At 37.1% G+C, this 27,619-nt stretch overlaps 2 protein-coding genes across 10 annotated transcripts; one reads left to right on the top strand and one right to left on the bottom strand.

The window, feature by feature from the left end:
* On the top strand, window positions 1–10,493 carry LOC110101718 (kinesin-like protein KIN-7F). The gene is made up of 15 exons (XM_020829730.2): window positions 1–117; window positions 940–1,135; window positions 2,266–2,355; window positions 2,477–2,577; window positions 3,180–3,293; window positions 3,395–3,476; window positions 3,900–3,967; window positions 4,072–4,134; window positions 4,217–4,341; window positions 6,254–6,593; window positions 6,840–6,944; window positions 7,028–7,102; window positions 7,292–8,149; window positions 9,004–9,293; window positions 9,838–10,493. Exons 2-15 carry the CDS (start codon window positions 946–948, stop codon window positions 10,154–10,156), a joined length of 2,820 nt encoding a protein of 939 aa, XP_020685389.1. The 5' UTR covers window positions 1–117; window positions 940–945; the 3' UTR covers window positions 10,157–10,493.
* LOC110101719 (protein ACCUMULATION AND REPLICATION OF CHLOROPLASTS 6, chloroplastic) lies at window positions 6,164–27,350 on the bottom strand. Of its 9 annotated transcripts, none has more exons than XR_003701399.1 (9): window positions 26,872–27,349; window positions 26,428–26,658; window positions 24,547–24,771; window positions 22,596–22,856; window positions 21,549–22,512; window positions 13,397–13,533; window positions 11,528–11,827; window positions 11,311–11,363; window positions 6,164–6,426 (listed from the first exon to the last, which is right to left on the bottom strand). XR_003701399.1 is itself a non-coding variant. In XM_028696597.1 (8 exons), the coding sequence occupies exons 1-7, from the start codon at window positions 27,172–27,174 to the stop codon at window positions 11,537–11,539; spliced, it is 2,412 nt and encodes an 803-aa protein (XP_028552430.1). In that variant the 5' UTR covers window positions 27,175–27,350; the 3' UTR covers window positions 6,164–6,409; window positions 11,528–11,536. The 9 variants fall into 9 exon arrangements, 5 of the variants coding, with proteins under 5 accessions (XP_028552430.1, XP_020685391.2, XP_028552429.1 ...); XR_003701402.1 differs by having other exon boundaries at window positions 6,164–6,409; XR_003701401.1 differs by lacking the exon at window positions 6,164–6,426 and adding an exon at window positions 8,027–8,098.
* Window positions 27,351–27,619: the final 269 nt, after the last annotated feature.

Genomic DNA, 27,619 nt, shown 5'->3' with positions numbered 1-27,619 from the left:
ATTTGGCTTTGGTTGCTTTGTTTTTTCGCAGAATGAGTAAAGATCAGTCTCCTCTCCTTCTCTAACACTTGCGCGGGACGAAGAAGGGATCGCCGGCGGCGGAGATTCCCACGAGAGGTAGAGATTCCGGTCACATTGCCTCCCTGTTTTCGTCTCTTTCTCTCTCTCTTCCTCGCCACGTTTTTAATTTTTTACATGATAAAGTAATCTTAGGAAGGCTTGATCGTTCTTCCTCTTCGACTAGTTTGAATTGGTTATTTGATGAAAAATATGAAGAGGAGAATGGCGGGACCTTTCGTAGATGGGAAAAAGAAAATCCAAACTAGTTATAGTTGGGCACCGATTCAAAGCTCCGTTTACTTCAACTGAAACTTGGAATTTGTAAAAAAAATTGAAGAATCGATGATTAAGTAAAATGGCTTTGTTCGATCTCTGAATATTTGTACAATCAATTTTAACGAGCTGTTTGGTATCCGTTCAAACGAAATATTGGGGACTTGAATCCTACTGATTTGATGAATCCCTTTCCAACTCTTCCATTTGTTATATATAGATTTTGTTGAATCCCATTATTCACCCAATTCAACAGATGCATGAATTTTGGTTTGACAAAATCTTTAATCCTGAAAAAATAGTCAAATAATTCATGAAAATTTAAGAAGATTTAACAATTCACGTGCCAAACAGTTTTCAGGTTTTAATCCTAGCTAGATTTACTAAATCTGAATTTATGATATTTACTAAATTCTATATAAGTTAAATTTTGCTTGTAACCATTAAAAAAAGAACAGAACAGAACTGGACCTACTCAAAAGTTGTGTCTCCATCTTCTTCTTTAGTGTTGCGTTTACGAATGAAAAAACGCCATACATTTGCATCTTGAATGAGATTTGAAGATCCGTTATTTGCTCAGTGGAGATGTTTTCGTGAGTGGTTCAGGTCGGAATGAGAAATGGTGGTGGCGAAGGTGGAGAAGAAGAGAGGATATCTGTTTCGGTGAGGGTGAGACCCCTCATATCACAGGAGATTGAGAAGAATGATCATTCAAAATGGGAGATCATCAACAACAATACTATCATCCTAAAAAGCAATGCCCCAGATCGATCTGTTGTGCTCCCATGTGCTTACACATTTGGTAAGTACTCAATTTTAATTTGACATGGCATTTGTATGATATGCAGTAACTTGGATAATTCATAATGATTTAAACCATTGAACCCCTTGTTTTCTTGTTGGGTAGTTTTTGATTTTAGTGTACTGGTTCTTGCTCAAATCATATTCGGTATGGATTCAGCCTCGAGTGTTGGTTTTGGCTTGTAATTTGTGCATTTCTATTTTTCGTCTCTTCATTTTTTAGTTAGGTGGCTGCAACATGTCAGACGAAATTTTATAAAAAAATTATCACATTCTAGTAGATATTGTTGAGAAAAACTTTTTATCATTTGAAGTTTCTGAGAATTATCAAACAAGTTAAAGCAAGACAGAAGTGTGGCAGCGGACTATAAAAATTACGAAAAATTGGGTCCAAACACCTCAGTAATTGTTCACGGTTCATAGTTTTTGCAAATGTTTTGTGATAAAAATCATAAATGATAGAATTTCCATATCATATTGGTTGAGAAAAGCAGTTCATGAACTTCAAGGAAGGTGATGTCTGGAAGCCTTTCTTGAACTGACATTCGAATTTCAAACTAAAATGAAATTTCAACCGTTGATTGCTCTTTTTGATATGTTCAACGGATTGTTTGCCTTGCATGTATTACTGCAGGCTATTTTGGTTTCTAGATTTTTGACAGCTTTATTTGACTGATTATTGCTACACTTCTTTTTTACGATAATTTACTTGTTATTTTCAGAAATTTTTATTGTGAGAAAGAAGTTTTTTACAACCAAAAATATTAGAATATGATAGCTATAAAAAAGTTGTCCTACTTTTTCTAAAGAATCACAACAAATAACTTGACTTTTCATACAACTATTTCACAACTAATTTTATTGATGGTTCCAGCCATCCCAACTGAACCTTCTATTTATGGACGTTACATCTTTGCAGTATTTGTGGAGCCAAATCCATCTTATTCATTTTTAGGGGTTTAGAGTTCAATGCTTTGTTTGCTCTTCTTTAATAGCTGGGATAAGTAAGATACTGACATTTCAAAATGACTGTGGCAGAAGTGCCTAGTTAGTAGTTACTGAATTTTGTACAGTTCTGTTTGCTCTCAAGTTTGCACTTTTTAGCGTGCTCTCTTTTGCATGTTAAAATAGATAGAGTATTTGGGCCCAATAGTGACACAAGGCAAGTTTATGAGGAAGGGGCAAAGGAGGTTGCTCTTTCTGTAGTCAATGGAATCAACTGTAAGTAGAATCTTTTATCCGTTGCTCCACTGACCCAATCACCGCTTCCCTCCCACCATCTGTATTCTGTCTGTGTGGTGCTCTTGTGGAGTATTACTTGGTCTATATATGATATATGCAGCAAGTATATTTGCGTATGGACAAACAAGTAGCGGAAAGACATACACAATGAATGGGATAACTGTGTACACTGTGGAGGATATTTACGAATACATCCAGAAGGTTCTTTTTCTTGCTTTCTCTCTTTTTACTATCTGATAACATGTTTGGGATGACTTTGAGTTCCTCTTCTCCTCACGATGTACCAAGAATGAGGTTTTTAGAGGTATTCTGGCTCAAGGTGGTGTTGAGATGGATTGTGACTTAGAATTCATGAGATTCTAGTTCTAGTGATGGGACACATGGTAGGCTGGGAGATGGCCCAATGCCACCTTAGATATAGGATAGTTAACAGACTATCAAATGATTATCCTTGATAATTACAATGATTTACGATAGAGCTCATTATGGAGGACAAGAAATCTTTAAGTTCACAATGCGCCCCTACTATGGATCTCTCTCACAACCAAGAATATTCGTTTGATAGTTTGTCGACTATCCAATGTCTAACACATGGCACTAAGCCACTTTTTCCTTGGATTTTGCATCGCTATCCGCCTCTACATCACCTCAAATCAAACAAGTGCCTATAAATACCTCATTCCCAGGCCATCATCATCAAGAGGAGAGGAACTCAAGTCAGACTACAAATTTTATCAAATTAAAAAATCACAAAAATAAGTTTATTCCTCTTTTATCTCACATGTATTTTGTTCTTTTTGCAGCATAAAGAGAGAGAATTCATTTTAAAGTTTTCAGCTATTGAAATATATAATGAAGGTGTTAGTGATCTTCTAAGTTCAGACAATACCCCTCTTAGGCTTCTTGATGATCCAGAGGTGAAGGAATTTGTAAAGTTAATTTGTTTCTTTGTCACATAGGTCGAGCATTTTTTTTTATTGAATGCACCTTATTTGTTTGATTAACTCTTTGTTTTTAGAGGGGTACTGTTGTTGAGAAACTAACTGAGGTAAGACTAAGGGATAAATGTCATCTTGAGGATCTTCTAGCTATTTGTGAAGGTACAAAGCATCGCTTAAGACTACAAATTTTGGTGCTGGTGTTAGTTTCATTATCTAGGTTGGTGTGCTTTCAATAGTAGTCAGATCAAGTTTGGCATCTTAAATAGACTACCATATTGAAGGGGATATATTAGAGAAAATTCTTCATTGCCATTATTTTGTAATTATTATTATTATCTGATTTTCAGACCTTTTTATAGACTGTATATTTTTATAAAATCTCATCAAGTCAGTGAGAATATCAGGCCATTATTCAATGACCTCTCATATACCAAATCCTTGACTAATCTTTTAGATTTCCTTCAAACCACTGAATTTAGAACCAACCAAAAGTTGGTTGATATTGTAGAATTTGGTGAGTCTGTGAACCAGATTATGAAGATGCTATATTCTTATTTAATCAATCTGTTGCTCTTATTGCAGATCAAAGACAGATTGGCGAGACCTCCTTAAATGAAGCAAGCTCCAGATCTCATCAAATACTCCGACTGGTTGCTTAAGTGGATCCAACTAATTAAATGAATTTACTCTTCCTTTTTTTCTCGTCGGCATAAATGCACCAAATATTTCATTTCTAGTTTGCTGTCCATTGCAGACAATTGAAAGCTCAGCTAGACATCATGATAAGGATAGCTCCAGCTCTCTTGCAGCCACAGTGGTATAAATTGTTCCTAAAGCCATTTAAAAAAAAATAAATAATGTGGGACAGAAAATGAGACTAACTTGAGTTTTTATTTTAGAATTTTGTTGATCTGGCTGGTAGTGAGCGAGCATCTCAGACATTATCTGCTGGGACAAAGTTAAAAGAAGGTAGTCACATAAATCGGAGTTTGCTTACTCTCGGAACTGTTATTCGCAAGCTAAGGTTGGTACTGTTAATCAGGAGTTTTTTAAATTTTAATCTAAATCTATGGTTACAACCTTGTAGATGATTTTTGTTCCTTAATATTAAAGACCTATTTTAATCCAAATTTATTTATTTATTTTTTCAAGATTTAGGGTCTGTTTCGAGCTTTTTTTCACTGCATTGCTTTTCAAACCAAAATCACAATTTCATTTGGCTATTACTTTTATTGGGAAGATGCTTTTAACAGCCTAAGTTACTAATGTGTGGTAGACTAGTAGTTTTAAGAAAGTGGTTGTTCAATTTAAAAAGAAAAAAATATGATTACATTGTTCGTAAAAGTTTTGAAAAAATTGCTTTTCCTACAATAGTTTCATAAATATCTTTACAAAATACTACAGCCGTCCTAAACAGGATCTTAGAGATTAATAAATATGATTAATGAAAATTTTGTGTGGCTCTATATGTCTAAATAAGAAGTTCCCACAACATTGTCTCCCCATCAAACAAATTTGATGCGAGATTGCTACATTGGGTACCCATACCCATACCCACACATGTACCCACCCATACCCAATGGGTATGAATGTGTATGGGTACGCCCATGGCTTGTGGGTGGGTATAGGTGGGTACTCAACATCAGGGGGATAAATCAATTTACATTGTTAATCACCGTATATCTTATATTACTGCAATCCTCACTATGTAGTGTGCAGCACTTAACCACGCTGTGACTATGATAAATTCTAATATGTGGCTAGAAAGTTTGCAATCATAATAAAGGGCAACAAGCCTCAAGGCCATCAGTCTGTTGTAGACTGCATTAAAAAAACATGGGAAGTGGGTGGGTATAGGTGGGTACGACATCCTGAAAGTCATCATGGGTGGGCGTGGGTGGGTGAAGCCCGTCTGAGTAAAGCATGGGTACCCAATGGGTACCAACCAAGACCTCATATAGGGCTTTGATTGCTATTGTTTGAGTGTAGGAATTTTGGTGGGTTTGTGATGTAACACGGATGGGTGGGGGGGAATTTTGAAAATTGAAATTAAAATTGGAAAAAAAGAGGTGGTGGTTAATTAAATCTCATAATTGGATATTCAATTAAGAAATTAAATAACTAAGGGGGGAGGGGCCGGCGGCATTAAAAGGGGCTTGGAAGTTTATGGAGAGAGATTTAAATACTTGCCAAGTAGAAAACCTTAAATTAACAAGAAAATTCTCAACAGAATATCAACTCATATGAATCTACGTCATAACCAAGCTTCCAACCCAGCAGTTCTTTGGGGTAGCAAAATCTTGTACTAGGGCTAGTTCAATTCCGTATAACGGTCAAGTTGAGAAAGGTGGGCCTATTATGTATTTATGTTTATACTTTAATCAACTTAGCCCACTTGGGCTGACTAGATCTTGTAAGGCCATTTGTTATCATAATATATGAGGTCGCGTTAGGATAACCACATCTACACATGGCCAACCAGGGCTATATCAGCCATCTAGGTCTACATTTACCCAGCTAAGACCTTACTAGACCTTGTAAGGACTTTTTTTTTTTTGCTATCATTTTATAATTATATGATTATTTTTAACTTAGATTATGATTTAAAAATTGACATTTTATTCCTTATAATGCATCTGATTAGACTATTATCGATGTTTTATTTTTATAAGAGCAAATATTCTCCTTTTTTTTTAACAAAAATATCCCTAAAAATTAAAATATCCTTCAAAATAGTTTTTGCATGTATCAAAAAAGTATACAAGAAACTACCCTTCATTGGGATATTTTGTTTAAAATAATATTTTGGAGGATATTTGTTAAAATAATAAAAATAATAGGGATAGTTTTAAGAGAAAAAATCAAATTGTCTCACTATTTTTCTTTATTGATTATCATTTGTTCTTTTTTTGTCCACATCCTTATCTTAAATGCAGCAAGGGAAGAAATACACATATTCCTTATCGAGATTCAAAGTTGACACGAATATTACAGAATTCCTTGGGAGGTAATGCGAGAACTGCCATTATTTGCACAATGAGTCCTGCGCGAATCCACGACGAGCAGTCGAGAAACACCCTTTTATTTGCAAGCTGTGCAAAGGAAGTAACTACCAATGCAAATGTTAATGTTATCATGTCAGACAAGGCATTAGTAAAACATTTACAAAGAGAACTTGTTAGGTTGGAAGATGAATTGCATTATTTAGGCTTAGGCTCAACGCATACAACATCTCATCTAGATGTGTTGAAGGAGAAAGATGCCAAAATCATAAAGGTACCCATTTAATTTATGTATGAGTCCATAATACACATTTTGGGGAAAAAATATTACGTGCGGTGTTCGGATTCGTTCGGATGCGAATCCGAACGCGCCACGTCACTTGAGGCCCAATGCATCCGGGGTGACGTGGCGTGTCCGGATTCGCCTCCGGACAGTTTGAACGCCACACGCAATAATCTCTCCATTTTGGGAGGGTTAACTATCTAAATAATTGTCATATTACCTTTGTTTTTTTTTCAGATGGAGAAAGAGATAAGGGAGCTAATTCAGCAAAGAAATCTTGCTCAGTCTCGACTACACAACTTGCTTAGCTTAGTTGGGGATGATCAAGCTTTGAGACTAACGGTACAATATTTATTTTTAAGTTAAACTCAGTTGCTCACGCTGTGTCTAAATAAATTCTCCAAACATTTTCTTAATGTGTTAAGGAGGAATATGGACGGTTTATGCCGAAACCAAAGGCACATAATCTTTATGAGGATGATCATTCTTCAAGACATTGGGTAGTTTACTTTTATTTTAATTTTGGTACATAAATTTTTCTACTTAAGTGGAGGAATCAAGCCAATTATCAGTACAGCTTGCTTCTGAACATCAGGCTTTCAGAAAATGGGTGCTTATAGGCTCAGATTCCTCATGATATGAAAACTAATCTTAGATCTTTTGTTCTCCTTTCTTGGCTTGCTTTTTAGGGGGAATCCATCCAACTATCTGTTGGCCATCAACCTGTTGCTTCTGAAGATGAATCATCCATATCGCAAGCATCGGGAATTAGTTATCACAGTCCAGAATTTGGCATTTCAAAGTGCAGGTTTCCATATGTTAATGATAGCTATGATCGAAATCACCTAAAGTCTGAAAACTCGGTGAACAGTGCTAGATACTTTCCTCGAAATACTTATCAAAGTCCAAGAATTCCTCGATCCCAATCTGGAAGTTTGGACGACCAATGCAAAGAGGTTCGGTGTATCGAAATAAACGATTTGAAGAAGAAAACAGATGAGTCCAGTCTCCTGCTGGATGACTATGACAGTCTTCTACCAATGACTTTTGAAGCCAAGGAACCAAGTCTTAAAGCAGGCAACAGTTTTGGACTTGCCTTGCAAAATCAAGTTAAAATGACACAAACTAGTGATAATCTTATGAAACCAGTTCCAGATGTATTAACTCCAAGGTGTGCAAATTCTCAAGAAAATCCAGCATGTTCTACAAAATCTTTTTGTGTTGAGGATATAAAGCACAATAACAATACACCGACTTACAGCTTGCTAAACGATTTTCCACTAAGGCCTGAAAATGCCTCAAATGGAAATTCTTCGGCAAGTTCCGGAAGAGAAACTGAAGTTCGTTCTGGAGTTTCTCAGAAACTAGAAATTTCTCCAAGGGAGGAGCTCAAAGTTGAAGACGCCACCATTGCTAGTGAAGATAAGGTTAGAGCAAGGGGTTCAAAGAACGCTTATGAAACTTCCCTTCCAAGCATTTCCAACCATGTTGAACAGCTGGAGAAGGTGCCGCAACCGCAAAATCAGAAACAATTAGTACAACACCAGGTGCGCAAGAGTTTTTTTCATCATATACATATATTTCTCTTTTGAGCATGTACTATTTGATCATTGAAGCGTAGTTCATTATTTAAAAAGATCACCAAGATCGGATATGCTTTGATTTTCTCTCTATTTCATTAGCTAAGTCGACTCTTTTTAAACTCATCCATTTTTTAAAATAAGATAAAAGAAAAAAAAAACTTTTTAAGGCTTTTAGAATTGGACCAGACGTTAAACATGTAAAAAGAAAGGTTCAAGAGGTTCAACTGAGATTCAATCATGATGACAATATAAATATTATTAAAATAAAGGAATTTTTACATGCATAACACTTAAAACTATTGAAAATATATATTTAACACCTAAACTTCTATATTTACTAATATACAACCTAAAATCCCCTTTCCTTCTATTCTACCACCTAATTGAAGTGTTGAGATACTTGTATTAATTTGTGAAAGGATGCCATTGACAGGAAAGACAGTCGCTGATAGTGATTTTTGACGGAGGGTTTAAACGGAATGTTAGAATTGATTAAAAGAGGGGTTTTAGATGGCATATCAGTAAATATAGAAGTTTAGGTGGTAAATATGTATTTTCAATAGTTTTAGGTTTTATGCATGTAAAAATTCCTAAAATAAATTAAAACTACTTAGATGATGTAGCATTTCTAATAATGATAATAACTAAGTGTTAATATATATATATAGTCCAACCGCAACGGGATCATGAATCATCAATCATTCAAATTTTAAATACTTTATGTTGGAACTTTGTCCCTGTTTTCCAGCTAACCCACTGGAGTTGCCTCTTATAATGGAATGATTTTCTGAGCTGGCTGACTCCTTGTTATATTGCAGGAGATGCATCAAAACCCTAACGAAAACTACAAGGCAGAGGAAACCAAAAATGTAGCCAGCAATGAAACACTGTCAAGTTCTTCAGAATCTCCTTCTCAATGGCCTTTGGAATTTAAAAAGCAGCAGAGAGAGATAATTGAACTATGGGATACATGTAATGTCTCCCTGATCCACAGGACTTACTTCTTCCTCCTCTTCAAAGGTGAGCCTACTGATTCTAGCTATATGGAGGTGGAGCATAGGCGTCTATCTTTTCTCAAAAGAAATGAGAGTGGAACTGTCGCCTCCAGGTGAGCACTTCATTGATGTCTTGCAATGTTTAATCAGGTCAAAATTAAGTATGAGTATTAGATCATAATTCTTATAAAATCATAAAGTTCATTCATAAGTTCTGAATATATTTTAGAAATTTATACTTCGTTTGGGACGGCTTTCTTACTACTTCATAAAGCAGCTTTTTAGTACAAAAATTAAAATTTTTGTACTAAAAAGCTATTTTAAGAAACAGTAAGAAAGCCGTCCCAAACGAAGTCTTAGTTGTTTAGATTAGAAGCAAATCAAATGTATTTGAAATTTTTTTTATTAGCATTCTATAATGCAACATTTCAAATGCATTGAAATGCGGATGGTAGGCATCAACAAGAGGGCAAGGAGATAGTGAGGTCTTATGTTACATATATTTGAGACCAGGGAAACACTTTTTTAACCGAACTTAAAAAGAATGCAAAGAGGAAATCTGTAATTCAATTCAAGATCTATGAGCTTCCATGAATCATCAGTCATTGAAAAGGGAGAAATCTAATCACAATTTTACTTGCTCTACTGCAAATTCAGCCTAAAGAATCTTCAACGCGAGCGAGCAATGCTACACAGGAGGATCCAGAAGAAGCTTTCTTCAGAGGAAAGGAACAATCTTTACATCAAATGGGGCATAGAAGTGGATTCTAAGAAGCGTAAAATGCGTTTGGCTAAGCTGCTATGGACTGATACCAAGGACATAGAATGTGTTAAAGAAAGTGCTTCGCTTGTGGCCAAGCTAATTGGGCTCCTGGAACCTGAGCTGGTTCTCAAGGAGACGTTTGGACTTAGCTTCATGCCACGAGAATGTCGCCGACGGTCTTTTCGCTTCAATTTAATGTTTTCTTCCAGGTGAGCCATAGTAGATTTCAGAAGACTGACCAGTCTGTCTTGTTCTTGTCATATTTACAATGATTTGCTTTCTTATTTATGTGTCATTCTTTGGTGTTATGATTTGTTTGTAGAAAGGTTTAGATTTAACTAAAAAGAAACAATGCAATGGTGAAGGGCTTAGAAGCTAATTGTTGCCGTTGATATTATTATTATTGTTATTTTGCAGTTCTAGGTGATTATATATTCGGAGCAATTTCATGTTTAACACTCAAATCACATGTATTTATAAAACTAACACTTACCTAGAGTCTAATGATGCACGGATACTTCTCCTCAAATAGGCGTGCAGTGTTTGACACGTATCTGACACGATACACGTCCGCACTCCTTCGAAAATGTGTCCGATTAAAAAAAATATTTAATACAAATTGGACACACATGTCCGATATGCGTATCTTAAATATTTTATGAATTTTTTTAAATATAATTTCTTATATTTAAATTTTTACTTATTTAAAATATAAAAACTATATTTTTTATTTCGTATCCACAGCACCAAATTAATCGTCCGCACTTAATACCCATTCATCAAATATTCTCATTTTTATTTCTCTTTGGCACTGAATATGTTTCCATCTCCTCTCTCGATGACTGATAAACAACATCAACGTCTGACTCTTGACATCCTAATATTAATCATTTTAAGCATAAATTCTAGTTAAATGACGTATTATTTCTAAATTATTTTAAAATTATACTTATTTAATTTTTATATGGAATTTTTAAAAGATAAAAAATTATAATACCGTTCCAACCCGTGTCCGTGTCCTATATTCTCAATAATTGAGGTGTCCCGTGTCCATGTCGCCGTGTCCGTGTCTGTGCATCTTAGCCTAAAATAGTTAAAAATATTCATTGTTCATGAGTAATTTCATGATGAAAACCTAGTGTTATTTGATCATTATGAAAACAAACTAACGCAAAACATATATTTTGAGCTCATTTTATGATCAAAAGATGGAGGAACAGAACAAAAAAAAAAAAAAAAACTGAGAGAGAGAGAGAGAGAGAGAGAGAGAGAACTATGCTTCAATAACAGCTTTGTGAAAATGAAAAATTGAGGCCATGAAAGAATAAAAACCACAAAACTCAAAATAGAGAGTCCGAATTCCTTACAGATGCAATCTATGGTTTGAGACTCCTTCAGTTATCTTCTAAGAGAAATGCATCGGATACAAAAAAGATAATGAACAGACAAAATAAACAGAGAACTATAGTTCAATAACAGATTTATAAAGACAAGCAATATCATTATAACGCTAAGATTAGAGACCATAAAAGAATAAATTTAAAAAATGCCCAAAATGGAGAAGAAGCCTGATAGATAACTCACAGGTACAATCTATGGTTTGAGAACAGCTCCTTCAGTTATCTTCCAGCCAGATTCCAAACAAGCCATCTCGTATCGCGTCGTATAAGTCGTGTCGTACGAGTCTTTGAGCTCAGGCTGAGCAGCTTCTATTAATCTCGCCGCCTCATTAATCGTAGCTTCTACGGTGGCTCGGCGACCATCCAGTGAGATAGTAAGGCTATCAATTGTCAGGTCCTGTAGAGTGTACTCCCAGAACCAGCCTTGTTGGGCAACTTCTGAAGCACGATCCTTCCATATCTTCAGCATCCGGCCTTCAAGAATCTACACACATATAAGATATTTATTTTAATCAATATTAAAAAAAAAAATGGAATCTTACTTTAAAATAAGAAATAATATTTCTATGCACTAATATTGATCACTGCTAATAAATTATTAATAAAGCTAAATATACTGTAGCTAAAACACAATTTAACATGTATATGTCAATTTACTATAAATATTCATTTAAAAGGTAAATCCAAGTTCAAATGATCCATGCACAAATATACGCAAGTTCTATCTGCTAAATAAGCACACAAGTCCGGCAAATTATTACATCCAGTCACCAGATGCAGAGAATAGGTTCGGACATCAAATAAAAACTTGTCACGTCACCTGCGCTTTTGACTGCGCTTTATGTGCGCTTTGACTGTGCTTTACCTGCGCTTTTAACTGCGCTTTACCTGCAATTTTGACGCGCTTAATTTAAAATAATATTTTATTAATATCCAGACCTATCTCCGCGTCCGGTGACCGGATGTAATAATTTGCCTGCAAGTACAGATGTATAATATTTTTGTGGGTTTATTTACAAACTGTATTGTTAATTTTTTCAATATTTTGATGGTATATTGTTTAAAACGGCAATCAATTTGTTCAAATCAAGTGTAGATCTGCAATTTCATGTGTATATTTGCAATTTCATATCGAGTGAGTTTTGTATTAAGACATTTACTACAACTATTTACCCAAGTTGATAGACCTAAACATTAAGAAGTATTGCTCCAAGAAAATATAGTTCTATAATGTTTAGTTCATAAAACCACCACCTTTAAAAGTAAAAAGAGGAGAAAAACATGTATAATATAAATTTACTGCAACTATAAATTACTTCTCATCGTAATATTGATCAATGTATCATCTTCTGCTTGTCATTATATTAAAGGAATTCTGCAACTGTACCTTATTTATATGGAAAAGAAATATAGGCCTCCTTTATTTAAAAATGTACAAAGTAGGTTGTTAGGCGGTTCACCCTGAACCGGCCCAGCCAGCCCTAGGAGGCGGAAGCATTCCGCCTCCCTTGGCTTTGGCCGCTCAAAGGGTGGGCCCCACTCATCCAATAGAATTCAAATTGAAAAAAGGAGGGGGCGGCTAGGACTTGGGAGGGAAATTATATTAAGAAAGCTTTTGTATTAAAGAGCATGAGAGGATTAGGGAGAGATTATGATTTGATTGATTCTCAATTAGGGTTTCTTAGCGGCTTGGGCTCTAGACTCTTTTGTCTAGAGATTTAGGAGAGACGATCCTCCTCTCGAATTGAGGTTCTCTTGTCTCTTTGATTTGTTCTTGTTTCGCTTTGCTTTCTATAAGATTAGCTATCGTTTGATTGTTCTTCCACCATATTTTCTTCGTTTTTCTCACTTTTTATCGATTATTGTTAAGTTGGCTTGCGAACTCAAGTATTTCCCATCATAGGTCCTTGAAAATTAAGAAATGACGAGGAGCCAGGTCCTTATTGATGGGATTTATGAGGGTATTATACGGCATGCAAATAAATCTAACACGATAAGCCATTTTATAACTAAATCCATGAGTAATAATAATACAGAAAAATGAATATCTTACCGTTGGCAGATCCTCAAGATGGTGATCAGGACCCAAGGCCTGAGATTTTATATTTTGCCACTTGCGGACTAGGCTTTCGGCATGTCTTGCATCCATTTTGGGTAACTCCTTTTCTACATTCTGAATTGCAGGGATAACTGAACGCAAATATGCAAAAGTTAGAAAGGGAAAAAAGGGAGCAAAATTTTAAAATCTTAGATAAAAACTATAAACAAGTGTAAGTTTGTTTTGGACTGGAATTGAAAACTTTAAGCATTATTGAGGTTACAAAAAATTAAAGCTAGCTTGAAGCAAAGACTAATGGCACAGGGATGTCTCCAAGAAAATGAACATAACAGTGGAGTAAACCACATTGAAGGAGATATGGACCTGCCTGGAAAAGCAGTTGTCTAGAAGTGGTGGGTCGCATGGTTGAACAGGCTAAATCCTACCATTCAATTGTTAGTCCATAGAGAGAAGTTGTTATGCAAACAATTGCAACGGAAACAAAATTCACACTACACAAACACAATAAATATGGCGATTTACGTGGTTCGGCTAAAATGTCAACATCCACGGGAAAGGGATGATGATTTCACTATATTTGAGAATAATAGGGAATTACAATAGCTCTCAAACTTTCTCTTCTCTCTTACATTCAACAGCAGCTCCCAGGGCTCAATTTATATATTTGAGCCAAAAAAAAAACTTCCTAATAAAATCCTAATCAAATCTCAATTAAATCCATAATTGATGCAATAATTAGATCCCCAAATTAATGCATCAATCAAATCTCCAATCAAATCCTTAATTAATATAATAATTAGATCCCCAATTAATGCATCAATCAAATCTCAAATCATATCTCCACTTAAATCAACTTAATTAGGGAAATAGTCTATTCCCTAATCAATTAAAATAACGAGTCATTAAAATCTTTCCAAATAAAAGCTTATTTCACTTTGGAAATTATTCCAAATCAATAATGTCCACCTCATCTTTCACTTCAGAAAGTGGAAGATGACAAAGCATGCTCCAATATCAGAACGACTGCACCCAGATGGTTGCCTATGTACCACCCCTCCCAGGGGATCAAGTCGAGCATAATTCTTCAAACAAGTGGACAATCAATCATGAGTCATGCACCACTACCGTGGTGACTACATCTCCAAGCCTGCATCAACCATACCACAGGATACTCTTCACAGTTTGCCAAGAACTCCTTCCTGGATCATGCATGAACCTGCTCACAACGCCACTTGCTTGTGCAATGTCCAGATCGAGCTGCTCCAAAATGAGATGAAACTATGCTACAAGTGCCAAGAAACTTGCTACAAGTGCCAAGTGACCACGGGTCAAGAGATTCTTAACCACTGGGGAGAATACCTCATCATAAACAATCCCTTTCTGTTGCGTAGAGCCTTTCACCACCAACCTAGCCCTGTACTGCACATCAGCTCCATAAGATCATTCCTTCCTTACAAGCATCCATTTGCACCCAATGACTTTTCTTCGTGGAGGAAGCTTCGCCAACGTCCAAATAGCATCCTTTTGAAGAGACTCCATGTCTTCATCCATAGATCACCACTAGGATTGTCCACTGCTTCCTTATAGTGACTAGGAATTTCAACCTTCATGACTAAAAGTGCAAATGCAATGTGATCCCTCAACCAAGTTGCCTTTGGAACATTCTGGTGCTTGGTCCTATTCTTCGCAATAGATTTCTAAGAAGGAATCTTATCCTCAACATCATATTCTACCTCATGATCTGCAGTTGAATCAGGTACCTTGGAAGAAATGATATGCCTTTGAGAAGCAAATTAAGTTGCATCAAACTCCAACTTCTGCAATGCATATGTGATCCCAATAAAGCTCTCCACCTGCTTAGTGTCCCAAGGCTTCAACATGCTCGCCTCATCGAAAGTAACATCTCTGCTAATGACAATCTTTTTCTCTACCGGATTATAGAGTTTGAAGCCAATAAAGATTACCTTATTTTCCCCTAGTTCCAGTTTATCATTTTGAACATGATAATAATAAGTTGGACACCCAAATACTCTTAAGTACTCATAATCTCTAGCATGATGCCCTAACCACATCTCCTTTGGGGTCTTCTTTCCAATAGTTACAGAAGGCAGACGGTTCACCAAGTGACAGGCATAGTCTATTTCCTCAGCCTAATAAATTCTATCTAACCCAGTATTGGATAACATACACCAAACTTTCTCCACTAAAATCCATATCATCCTCTCTGCCACCCCATTATATTGTGGTGTCTCTCTAACAGCGAAGTGATGCTATATCCCAGATCTCTGGCACTCATGCAAGAATGCATTCGAAATGTATTCGCCCCCCATTATTTTATCTGATATACTGAATCCTTTTGTCAGTCTGAGTCTCAATCCACTTCTTCCAAGTTCTGAAAATCTCCAGTACCTCACTCTTGCGCCTCATGGTGTACACCCAAACATATCTAGAGTAATCATCAACAAAAGAGACAAAGTATCACCGCCCATTGAATGATTATGTATTCATTGGGCCCCAAATATATGTGTGAACATACTCCAAGATACCCTTTTGTACTATGGATAACAATACCCAAGGATACACGTGTCTTCTTGCCAAACACAATGTTTACAAAGATCGAGCTTGCAGGTGCTTGCTCCTTTAATCAATCATTGCTTCACCAAAGCCATAAGAGAAGCTTCTCCGACATGAGCAAGCTACATATGCCATAATGTAGTGGCATTAAAAGAATCATCAGCAACACCGGCCGATCCAATCATTGTTCTTTCCTGAAAGTAGTATATCAGTGCTCCATGATATATTTTCAGAACTCCTGCCTCAATGACTACCTTATAGCCCTTGGTTTCTAAAGCCCCAACATACAACAATTTTTTTCCTGATATATGGAACTTGCCTCACATTAATCAGCTCTCTCACAATATCATCATGCATTCTGATGAAGATGCTCCCTACACCAACTGTACGACAGACTTTGTCATTTCCTATGGTCACAATACCACTATCAAGCTCCTTGTAGGTGCTGAACCACTCTCTAGTGCGATAAATGTGATAGGTAACACCAGTATCCAGAATCCAGCATGAACCATCTGAATACAAACTTTGGGAAACTACAAATAGTGATACATATGAATCTTCGTCACGCTCTTTTACGTTAAGATTAGCCACAGTGAAAACTCTCTTTCCCTTCTCCTTCAGCTTCGCAGGCAATCTTTCTTCCAATGACCAATCTCCAACAGAAAGTACATCAATTCTTCCCAAGATTGCGCCCACGGAACCTGCCATGCCTGTTGTTGCCCTCTTTCTTCTTCTCAGATCTTCCTTGTTGGAGTGTGAGAGCGTCAGTTGAATCTATATTTACAAACTCCTTGTCCCGACGCCAGAATTTGTGATTCAGCAATGCAGTAGTCACCTCACCATAGTTTAAGATCTCCCATGAATGAGTATCATAGTGAAATTTTCATACTCATCCGGGAGTGAATTTAACAGAAAGAGCATCTTGTCTTCATCTCCAACCTCCTCATCCAGATTCAAAAGATATGTCAATAGTTTTGTGAAGTCATTCAAATGCTCATCAATTGTAATCTCATGCCTCATCTGAAACATGTAGAGTCGGCACTTCATACGAAGTCGATTCTCCATGTTCTTCGTCAGGTACATGTTCTCCAAAGTCTTCCACAGCTTCACAGCAAAAGTCTCCATCATCACCCCATACTTGATCTCTTGAGAGTTGAGACAGGCAATTTCTAATCAAGCCACAAGCACTCTAGTTCATCTTGAGTCAATCTTTCTCTAAAATCTCCTTGGGATGTTCATCGCTCTCCAAAATTTCCTTTAGATTTAAAGAGCACGGCGCATCTATCACCTCACATCGCCACATATAAAAGTTCCATTTGCCTTCAAATTCCATCACATCAATTTTGACGGGATGTGTAACCATTTAATGAATCGAAGCCTTCTCCACCGTTGAGGTGGATGTATCCATGGCTCACCAGATCTCATGGCCTCCACCAAATTGCAGCATTCTCACGATGCCAAAATTGCACTAATCTGGCTTACTTTTCTGCTTACAGCAACGAACAAACAAAACCAACATTCCAAACATATGACAGAACCTTCGTCAAACTCTCCAAGCCGCCGCCATAAATCCCACCAAAATCCAGCTTTGATACCAATTGTTGTGCAAACAATCGCAGCAAAAATAAAATTCACACAACACAAACACAATAAACACGACGATTTATGTAGTTCGGCAAAGATGTCTACATCTACGATGAGGGGTAGATAACATCATTATATTGGAGAATAATATGGAATTACAATACCACCCAAGCTTTATTTTCTCTCTTGCATTCAACAGCAGCCCCCAGGGCTCTATTTATATATTTGAGCAAAAAAAGGAAAAACTTTCTAATCTAATCCTAATCAAATTCATAATTAATGCAATAATTAGATTGTTAGATCGGTTTAGCCGGTCCATACGGGACCGGCTAGCGAAGCAGAGGCGAGATCTTTGCCTCTTGCGGAGATCGGGCGATCCGAATGCCCGGGCGGAGAGATTAGGAAAGTTTTTTGAGGGATTTGGGAGGAAAATTTGAATGTATGGACTGTTTAGATATTTCTTTTGAACTATATACATTAAATAGTTTGTCTTCCTAGGTTTAATGCATTTTGAATTGGGCTGAAATTTGAGATCTCTTAGATTTAGGTTTTCTTTTGGACTCTAGCGGCGTCTAGAGATTTGGGAGAGATAGATCCTCCTCTCGAATAGATGATCAATTGTATCTTGCTATTTTCCGTTTTCCTTTTAATCAAATAATACAAATTATCTACTGTTTTTTGTGGTTTTGTGCGGATTTGTGGAGAATTCTCGTTGTTTTCTAAAGTTTGATAGGACATACTTGAAATCTATAAGTGTTTCCTATCAAATTGATATCATAGCATGTCGATCGAAGGGGAACCAATGGCTAGAAGGAAAGTGAAAGTTTTGGAGGGAGAACTTGGGCAACTCAAAGCAAATTTTGAGGAGAAGATTGTTGATTTTCAAATTCATATTGCATTCGTCAATGAAAAGATGGAGCAAAAGTTCGTTGTGGAAGATATATTGAAGAAATTGCTTGAAGCCAAAACAAAATCGGTGACATCAAAAGAAAAGGAAACTACCGGCGGACACGTTTAGGGGAAGGGAAAATCCAGAAGTGGAGATCCTGGAAGGAGAAGATGGAATGCCTCCTCTAAAACCACTTTCTAGGGAGGAGATGAGCAATTGCTAGCTAGACGGGGTGCTGAATTTGAAAAGAGAGGGGATGATTTCGATCGTCAGGGTGTTGATTTTGAAAGAAGAAGATGGGATTTTGATGAAGGGTTGGGGTATGATCGTCGGAGGGAAGATCGTGACAATTTGGGAGACCTCCTCTTCGAGGGGAATGGGAGATTATGGAGGATTTAGGGGAAACGGGTGTGACCCGAGGGTGAGGTAAATGAAGATGTCAATCTTTGAGGGGAGGATGTGCACAGGTGGATCTACAAGGTAGAAAGATATTTTGTTATTTAATGGGTTAACAGAGGAGGAGAGACTGACAGCAGCGGATCTATATTTGGAACGGATGGCTTTGTCTTGGTATCAGTGGCTGGACATGCGATGACTCATATGGAGTTGGAGAGAGTTCAAGGATTGTTTGGTATAACGTTTTCGAACTGGCAGGGGAGGAGACTTCTACGAGCAGTTCTTCGCCTTGAAACAGGAGGGTTTAGTGATGGAGTACCGGGAGAGATACGAGTACCTTGCTAGTCGATTGGACCCCCTTCCTAAGGCAGTGCTAGAGGGAAATTTCATGAAAGGACTGACACAAGAGATCCGGGCAGCAGTTAGAGTAATGAGGCCTCATGAATTGGGAGAGGCTATGGAACTAGCTTAGTTGGTGGAGGATTAGAGACACCTGGAGAGAGAAACTGGAGGCAGTAGCTTCGTAGACTTGTACAGGATGACCATCACCTTATTGGCATCCAAGAAACCAACATTGGATACTCTTCGAGGAACTTCAAAGGAGAAGACTGCATGAAGAAGATCTGTGAACAACATCAAGAAGCTCACGAAAATAGAATTATAGGAGAAGAGAGCGAAGAGGCTCTGTTTCAGATGTGACGAGAAGTATACTCTGGGGCGCAAGTGTAAGGACCGAACTCTTCATGTTCTTATCGTTTGTGATGACGAGGGAATGGAAGAAGGTGTTGCCTTTCTACCTTGCGGACAAGGTGGATCTTTGGGAGGGGAGTATTATTAGATCAGTCCACTGGATCGGTCCAGCCGGGACCGGCTTGCGAAACAGAGGCGGGGTCTCCGCCTCCTATGGAGATCGGGCGATCCGAATGCCCAAGCGGAGAGATTTAGGAATGTTTTTTGAGGGATTTGTGAGGGAAATTTGATGTAGGGCTTGTTTAGAGATTTTCTTTTGAATTGTGTGCATTAAATAGTTTGTTTTCCTAGGGTTAGGGCATCTTGAATTGGGTTGAAATTTGAGAACTCTTAGATTTAGGTTTTCTTTTGGGCTCTAGCATCGTCTAGAGATTTGGGAGAGATCGATCCTCCTCTCAAATAGAGGATCAATTGTATCTTGCTATTTTCCGTTTTCCTTTTCATCAACTAATACACATTATATATTGTTTTCGTGGTTTTGTGCGGATTTTTGTGGATAATTCTCGTTGTTTTCTGAAGATTGACAGTAAATACTTGAGATCTACAAGTGTTTCCTATCATAGATCCCCTAATTAATGCATCAATCAAATCTCAATTAATGCAATAATTAGACCCCCTAATTAATGCATCAATCAAATCTCTAATTATATCTCCAATTAAATTAACTTAATTAGGAAAATAATCTATTCTCTAATAAATTATAATAATGAGCCATTAAAAGCTTTCCAAATAAAAGCTTATTTCAATTTGGAAATCATTCCAAATCAACAGAAGCTACTTCGGTAAAGGAAAGTGAGGTATTGTAATATTGCCATGTTATAGAAGGGGATTCCTACCCCACGAGCAAAGAGAAAGCAACCAGAACAAGACTTCATAGCCGTGGCCAGGGCTGCAGAGCAGCACATAAAAGAGACCCGTCTCATGGTTGGATAAACTCTATCACAGAACAGCTTATTACAACTGATTTGAAACGCATCAGCCAAACTCTTTCACAAGTTCTTTGTCCAGTTCAATTCTCACTTACAAAAGATATAGAAGTGGGCAGGCATCTTCGCCTCCAGAAAACAAAAAATGACCATGATATTCACTAACGCATTGAAACAATGTTATAACTAAACCAATCAAATCTGAAAGAATGGTGCAAATTGTTGTTAATTTAGATAATTCATAATATATCTTAACTGATAATTGAAAAAGCAATTGCATGTTTAACGATGCCACTTAGAAGGGAAAGGTAATTGTTGACCATCATGCTAAACCAAAGGAACAAAAAGGTAGAAGAAACCATGAATCCAGCATATATACTCGCAAAATGAGGGCGAAATCTCTGGGTAGTGTCTTATCTACAAACCCATCTGCCTTCCAAAATTTACCTCGGAACTTAGTTCGTTAAAACTCCCTCGCCGAATAAGAAAAGTGAGTGGAGGCCGGGGCCGAATTTTCGGAGCCCACAGTAATTAAAAACTAAAACAATAGGCATGATTTTCTTAGTAAATGACCTATGGATAGTACAAACGCTCACCTACCAAACTGATATTTGAAAGGGGAAAAAGGAAGATAATATTAAGAAAAGGAAAAGAATATGCATGAACAAAACATAACGAACTTGTTGATAAGATTTATAATAATTGAATCATACTAAACAGCTAATAACAAGTCTATGATGCTTTTGAAGAAAAGATCTTGACATCAGCAAGCAATTGATAAAGACTTATGTTCATGGAGGACAGTAAAATTGCATAATCGTCAATAAAATTGAAATCACGTCTACGTTTCAATGTGGCAAAGTAGTCATCTCGTATTATAAGGAACAACACATTGTATATGAAATAACTGAGCAGCAGAAACTCACTCCATCGGAAGGAAAGATTTTCCAATGAGTAAATATTTACCAATTTACCATTTACCAAACAAATAAATGAAAAAAAAAGGTTCAGAATATTTAAAAATTACCAGTATGAACTGTATTTTCAGCCATTGCAGATCCAACTTCCTTTATTGAACCTGAAGACACATTTCTCCTTGGTAAGTACCTGAGTCCAGCAAGAGTCAGTATGCCCACAGCTATTCCAGCACACATTATCTTCATGCTTGCTTCCTTTATCATGTATGTAAAATCTTCCTCGTTAGAATATTCAGAATTGGGTTTCTCAAAAGCCTCGTTCTCATTCTCTTTAACATATTGATAGGTATCCATTCTGGACTCTTCAACTCCACCTAGTTCAGATGTAGAACTATGTAAACCAGTGGAGACCTCAATGCTACCTCTTCCCTCCCTCTTGGTCAATGGAAACACTTTCTGCAGAGCATGAAGTGCACTTGATTTTACATTACCAAGTGCAGCAGTAGCTTCAGCCCCAATTTTTACTATGGAAGCAGCTGCTGCTAACGGTGAAGCCCCACCTCCTTCCATTTTTTCTAGATATCTCAGCACTGTTGGATCATCATAGTAATCCTTGAGTCTAAACTGTATACCTTGAGTATCTCTAAATCTTGGGAAAACAACCTCAATGAGCCATGTCTCTAACAATTTGCAAAGTCCAGGTAGAGGATCATGATCACTGCCAATGTTCGAATTGCTCATGATGAATTCTACAATATCCCGATTTCTATAAGGCGAACTCTTATCATCAATGCCCAACCATGAGTAGCACTCATCAAGATCTCCCAATAGCAGTGAGCAGAGACCCCTTTCAAGTGCAAAGTCTATCTCCCTGTCTACCTTGGTGGTGTATTCAGAATTAGCACCTAAAGAGGTAACTTTGGTCTGTTGGAGTTGCTGAAAAAGATTGCCAGCATCTTTAATAAGATGCGCCTTTTTACCAATAATGGCCTGTGCTACTAAAGCCAGTGCCACACCATATACTTCAAAGCTCTCCGCTGGTATGTTACTTGGTGTCGCAGCAAACAAATCTATCTTTAGACCATTAAGAAAAAAAAGGACAATCAGCCCCTAACCATGAAGTATATAATGATTATTCAAGTAATGTTCTCACAAACCTGCTCCGAAGCTGTCATATGTACAAATGCTTCATTCATGAAATCTTCACGAGTGAATCCTCCCCCTATTACTGAAGCACCTCCTTTACCAACCGTCCACAATATACTGCGTACACTATGTAGACCATCTTGCCGTTTTATACGGTGCTCTTCATCAAGGGGCAAGGCTAGAAGTTCAAGAGTACAACGAGGGGATATCTCTTCCAATGTCTCATCAATCTGTGCCATCAGGTCACGTGCAAGGTTGCTAGCCCCTTCCTCCTGTGGCCAACAAGATTTTGAAAGGTATACAAATGCAAGCAGGAATCTAAGTCCCGGAGTAGTCATTGTAGATACTTCTCCAGTCAATATAGCATAAAAACTTGTTTTGAAAATGAAAATTTTTTTTCTCATTTCCTATTCAAAAATTTTATAAAGAGAAACAAAGAGGGCAGGAAAGAGTTGGAATGTTATGTATATACACACGTGTGTCTGTGAGAGGGAAGGGGGTGCTAGCTGGCTGAGTTGATAAAGGACATGGAAGATTTTTTCGAGCTATTGAGTTTGATCCCCACCTAGATCACTTTTCCCTACTTCTCGAGGTAGGTAGGTATTGGGCTTCATATATACATAGGCATGCATGCATAAGAAGCAACGAAAGAATCATTGCAAGGTTGGGGCCAAATACATCAAGATATATTCATGTAGTCGCCTTATGGAATAATTTAAACAGCACTCAAGAGGCTCTTATTGCTGATCTTAGCATGCATCCTATAATCCTATTCACAAAGGATGCATACTACAAATATCATAAAAATAATATTTTTTTTTAATTTTTTTTTCGTGTATTTTTTATTTATTTGCAACTTTTTCCTTTTTAACAAATTATGAAACAATTTCCTAAAATAATTAAGTATAAAACAAGCTTATAAATCTATATAAAATATTATATGTTCTAATCTTAAATGAAAATATTAGGAATTTAAATCATAAATTTGATCGGAAAGTCATATATATCAAAAATGAGAAAAATTATTTGAAAAGAATATAATAATGGTTGTTTAAACTTAATGGAAATTTTTATAAGATGGTAATGAGACCTACAATGCTTTATTCTTTATGGCGTAGAATATTGGCATTTAAAAGAGACACATAAAATTAAGTTAAGTGTTGCAAAGATGAAGATGCTTAGGTGGATAAACAGATTTACACCTAGAGATAGAATGTGAAACGAGTATATATGTGAAAATGTTGGAGTAGCTCCAATGACAGATAAGACTAGAGAGAGTCAGTCGCCTTGGATGGTTTGGTCACATAAATTGTCAGTCTTTTGATCACACTGATAGGAGAGTAGATATATTACAGCCGGCCTATGTTAAGAAAGGTAGAGGTATACCTAAAAAATCTTGGATAGAAAGTATTAAAAATTACATTTTAATTAGATTTAGATAAGGATTCAACTCTTAATATGACACAATGGAACAAAAATGATCCATATAACTGACCCCATGTAATTGGGATAAAAGTTTTTTTTATTGTTGTTGTTGTTGCCATTGTCCTACTTGCTATTTTTTATTTTTAAAAATACTACTTGCTATTTTTTATTTTTAAAAATATGAAATACAGAAATAGTATTACAAAATGGAGTCTTCTCAAAAGCTGTCCACATTTCAATTTTTCTTTCCTCTACTTTCTTTTAAAAAATAGAAAGGAAGTTGGACTTATATCCAATAAGTGAGGAAAACATACTTTTCCTATCAGTTTTCTTTTGTCTAAAAAAAAAACCCCGATTGTAAAGCTTCCCAAACATAACATCACTAATGTTCTACACATCTACTTTTTAATTAAGCATTAAAAAAGAATCATATGATTAAAATTATAGAGATGTTTCGAGCAATTAAATAATAGAGAGGTTTAGTGAGTAGCAATTCCATAAGATAGTCTAAAACTACCAACATGAATCGAGGGTTACCTGTAGTAGCTTTAATGCTCTCTGAAGAACTTCACAACAACCCATGAAATCTGGTGGATTCATGGCCATAGCATCCCTTGACAAGTCAACATATGCAAGGACCATAGCTAGTACCACATCCTGCTTGAAAGGTTTAGGCAACCACTCACGTAAAAGACCACCACCAACTTGAAGGACTGTCTCTGCTTCACCAGCCTCTTGAAGTAGACACAGAGCCCCTGGAACCTATTACAAAATCAAAGGTTAACAAAAGAAACTAACTTAAGATAATGCACATGCTAATAGCCATAGTAGACAACTTGAGTGAAATTTATACTTGTTTTTAAGGAATTGGTCAACAGTTTAAATACTATTCAAAAACAAAGCCATAAAAGAAACATTTAGGCTATTTTTAGGTGAAAGGAAATGAAGTTCAATCAACTTGTAGCTTGATTATACATATGAAACAAAGTTGGAAATTTTGAGCTTCTTTTTAATTTGTTTTTACTCGCATTTATAGCATCCAAACAACGCCTTACGAAATCCCTAGATAGAGGATTACATCATTCAAATGTTTGGCTACGTAAACAGTAAACACCATTAAGTTATGAACTAGCACCTCTAAGTTCACCAAAAGTGTAGAAAGTTTGAATAACAGCATCGTTTTTCTATAAGATATTCTAAAGATAAATAACTGTACACAGCTATAAAAAGGAGATATCCCAATTTCAAATGTAAGCAAGAAACTTCAATATGAAGAGGGGGTCATCGACGAATAGGCGATTGCAATAGTTAATGCAGGTGAAACGGATTGTAGCAAGCAAAGATCATAATTATAATTCTGAGTGGGACCTAGGGGTTAACGTGTGAAGATCAATGTAGCAAAAGGCAAAACCAAGGGGATTAGGCAAGTGCAAGAGCAAGTTCGCTATAATACTAGGACAAACATAGATGGAAGAAGAAAATACGGGAGAAGATAAGTGAGAAAATCATAATGGATTTAGAAGAAGGCAGAGAGATTGTTGGATCACAAATCTAATACCATGTAAAAAGTTTGAATAATGGTATCATTCTTTCATTTAAATATTATAAATATATGTAAGTGTACAATGCTATAAAATGGAGGTTTCTCACTTTCAAATGTAGGCCGAAAACCACAATTGGAAACTAAAGAAAAATACAGGAGACGAAGAAAATAAGAAGCTAACTAATTACAATAATTATGTGTACTAACAAGAACAGGCTTCATTTCAAACAATGAAGGATTTCAACAAAACCATTGCGCCCTAAAACAATTGCAAATTATGAATCCATGACCTTATTACAACCAATCAATGACTGTCTTGGACTAAACCCTACAACAACAACAACAACAACAACATCAAGCCTTTATCCCACTACGTGGGGTCGGCTACATGAATCCTTTTTCTCCATTGTGTCCTATTAAAAGTCAAATTCTCGTTTAAATCTAATAAAGAAAGGTCATTCCTAATATTTTCTAACCAAGTCTTTTTAGGTCTACCCCTACCTTTCTTAACATAAGTCAAATCTAATACCTCTACTCTCCTAACCGGGTCATCGCAAGGCCGCCGTTTTATGTGACCAAACCATCTAAGGCGACTTTCTCTAATCTTATCTTCTACTGGAGCTACTCCAACCTTTTCACGTATATGCTCATTTCGTATCCTATCTCTAAGGGTAAAGCCACTCATCCACCTGAGCATCCTCATCTCTGCCACACTTAACTTAGTATTATGCTTCTCTTTTAAAGGCCAACATTCGGCACCATAAAGCATTGCATGGGGACTTGAACTTAGTATTATGCTTCTCTTGGACTAAACCCTATACCCGAAAATTCAGTGCAAAAGAAAACTAGTAGATCAGCGTCGAGGTTAAGAATACCTTATCCATGGGGACTTGGGTAGTAAGAGTGGAGCTGGGATCTTCGGCGAGACCCCGGTTATAGTCGCCCCTGGAACTGGACTTTGAAAGAATGTCACATGCAGCCTGGAGTATCTGCCAACGACCAATAAGGGCTTCCTGGCTAAATCCATACTGGGGAGGGTTTGAAACCCTAGCTTCATATGCCCTTCGGATTCCATCCGCCAAGAAATGCGTTTCGGCGCCAAGAACCTAAGGAAAAACAAGTAAACAACACCATCAAGCTGGCATTTACATAATTTCTCCACACATCTTAAGACAAAAAAAATTTGGCAACACCACGCTAAAACAAAAGAAGAAATGCAGTTATCTCGCCCCATATATAGAAGGAGAAAAGGTGAGGAAGTGAAGAGAAACTGAAAATTTAAGGACATGACTATGACCATGGAGTATCATGAGTTAAACCTGGTAGAAGTCGATCGGGAGGGGGATGGTACGCTCGGCGGCAGCAGGTAAGAGGGAGAAGCCAGGAGGGTCAGCGACTGCCGATGAAGACGGAGATGAGCTGGGCTCGGCGACCGCTGGGTTGAATTGGAAGTCTCCAAGGAGTCGTTCGGCCCATCTGCTCACGCGGCAGGTGACGCATGAGCCGTAGAATGAGGTGGAGTTTCTGGGTTTGCTGAATGACGAAATGTTAGACAATCTGGAGGAGAGGAGGAAGCAATAACGTGGGAGGGTGGAGAGGTGGATGAGTGCAGCTTGCGCCATGTACTCCTTTGCTGTGAAGCAGAGATTACAGTGCTGGAAAGCTCGTAGATGGAGGCGGCGCCATGGGTTTCCTGTTCTTCAGCTGCCAGTGGATGCGATCATGCGAAGGTGTTTGGTCTAATGAGTGCTACTAAGGGTACTAGGGGAAAAGGGTCAAAAAAGCCGGTCTCTTCTTCCTCTAAGCGTAAATGATCTGTCCTAATATTGTCACTTGAAATATTAGGAGTTTTTCTGCCTCTAATAAAGTGAACTTCTGCAAATTGTTAGTAAAAGATCTTAATTTAGATATGGTTTGCATCTTGGAAAACAGAATTCAGCTTCCTAGTCTCTCGGATAGGAGCTTTCTTAACAGTCATTTGGTTTATGATGTTGAAGATAGTTATAATAACTTCCACTGTGCTGCTTCTGGTATAATCTGGATTAAATGGAGTAAAGACAGGCTTTC

Source organism: Dendrobium catenatum, unplaced genomic scaffold (assembly GCF_001605985.2).
Source record: "Dendrobium catenatum unplaced genomic scaffold, ASM160598v2 fragScaff_scaffold_772, whole genome shotgun sequence".
In the NCBI taxonomy this organism is placed as follows: Eukaryota; Viridiplantae; Streptophyta; class Magnoliopsida; order Asparagales; family Orchidaceae; genus Dendrobium; species Dendrobium catenatum.
The sequence above is the reverse complement of the archived record's forward strand: the minus strand, read 5'-3'. Positions and strand labels throughout refer to the sequence as shown.

What these genes read in the sequence shown, in the direction of transcription:
- LOC110101718 (XM_020829730.2), top strand. Translation starts at nt 946, where the DNA reads ATGAGAAATGGTGGTGGCGAAGGTGGAGAAGAAGAGAGGATATCTGTT. An exon ending in TGTAGTCAATGGAATCAACT is followed by an intron (nt 2,356 to 2,476) that starts GTAAGTAGAATC and finishes TGATATATGCAG; the next exon opens with CAAGTATATTTGCGTATGGA. An exon ending in GGCTTCTTGATGATCCAGAG is followed by an intron (nt 3,294 to 3,394) that starts GTGAAGGAATTT and finishes CTTTGTTTTTAG; the next exon opens with AGGGGTACTGTTGTTGAGAA.
- LOC110101719 (XM_028696597.1), bottom strand. Translation starts at nt 27,174, where the DNA reads ATGGCGCAAGCTGCACTCATCCACCTCTCCACCCTCCCACGTTATTGC. An exon ending in TCCCGATCGACTTCTACCAG is followed by an intron (nt 26,659 to 26,871) that starts GTTTAACTCATG and finishes GTTTTTCCTTAG; the next exon opens with GTTCTTGGCGCCGAAACGCA. An exon ending in CCCAAGTCCCCATGGATAAG is followed by an intron (nt 24,772 to 26,427) that starts GTATTCTTAACC and finishes ATTTTGTAATAG; the next exon opens with GTTCCAGGGGCTCTGTGTCT.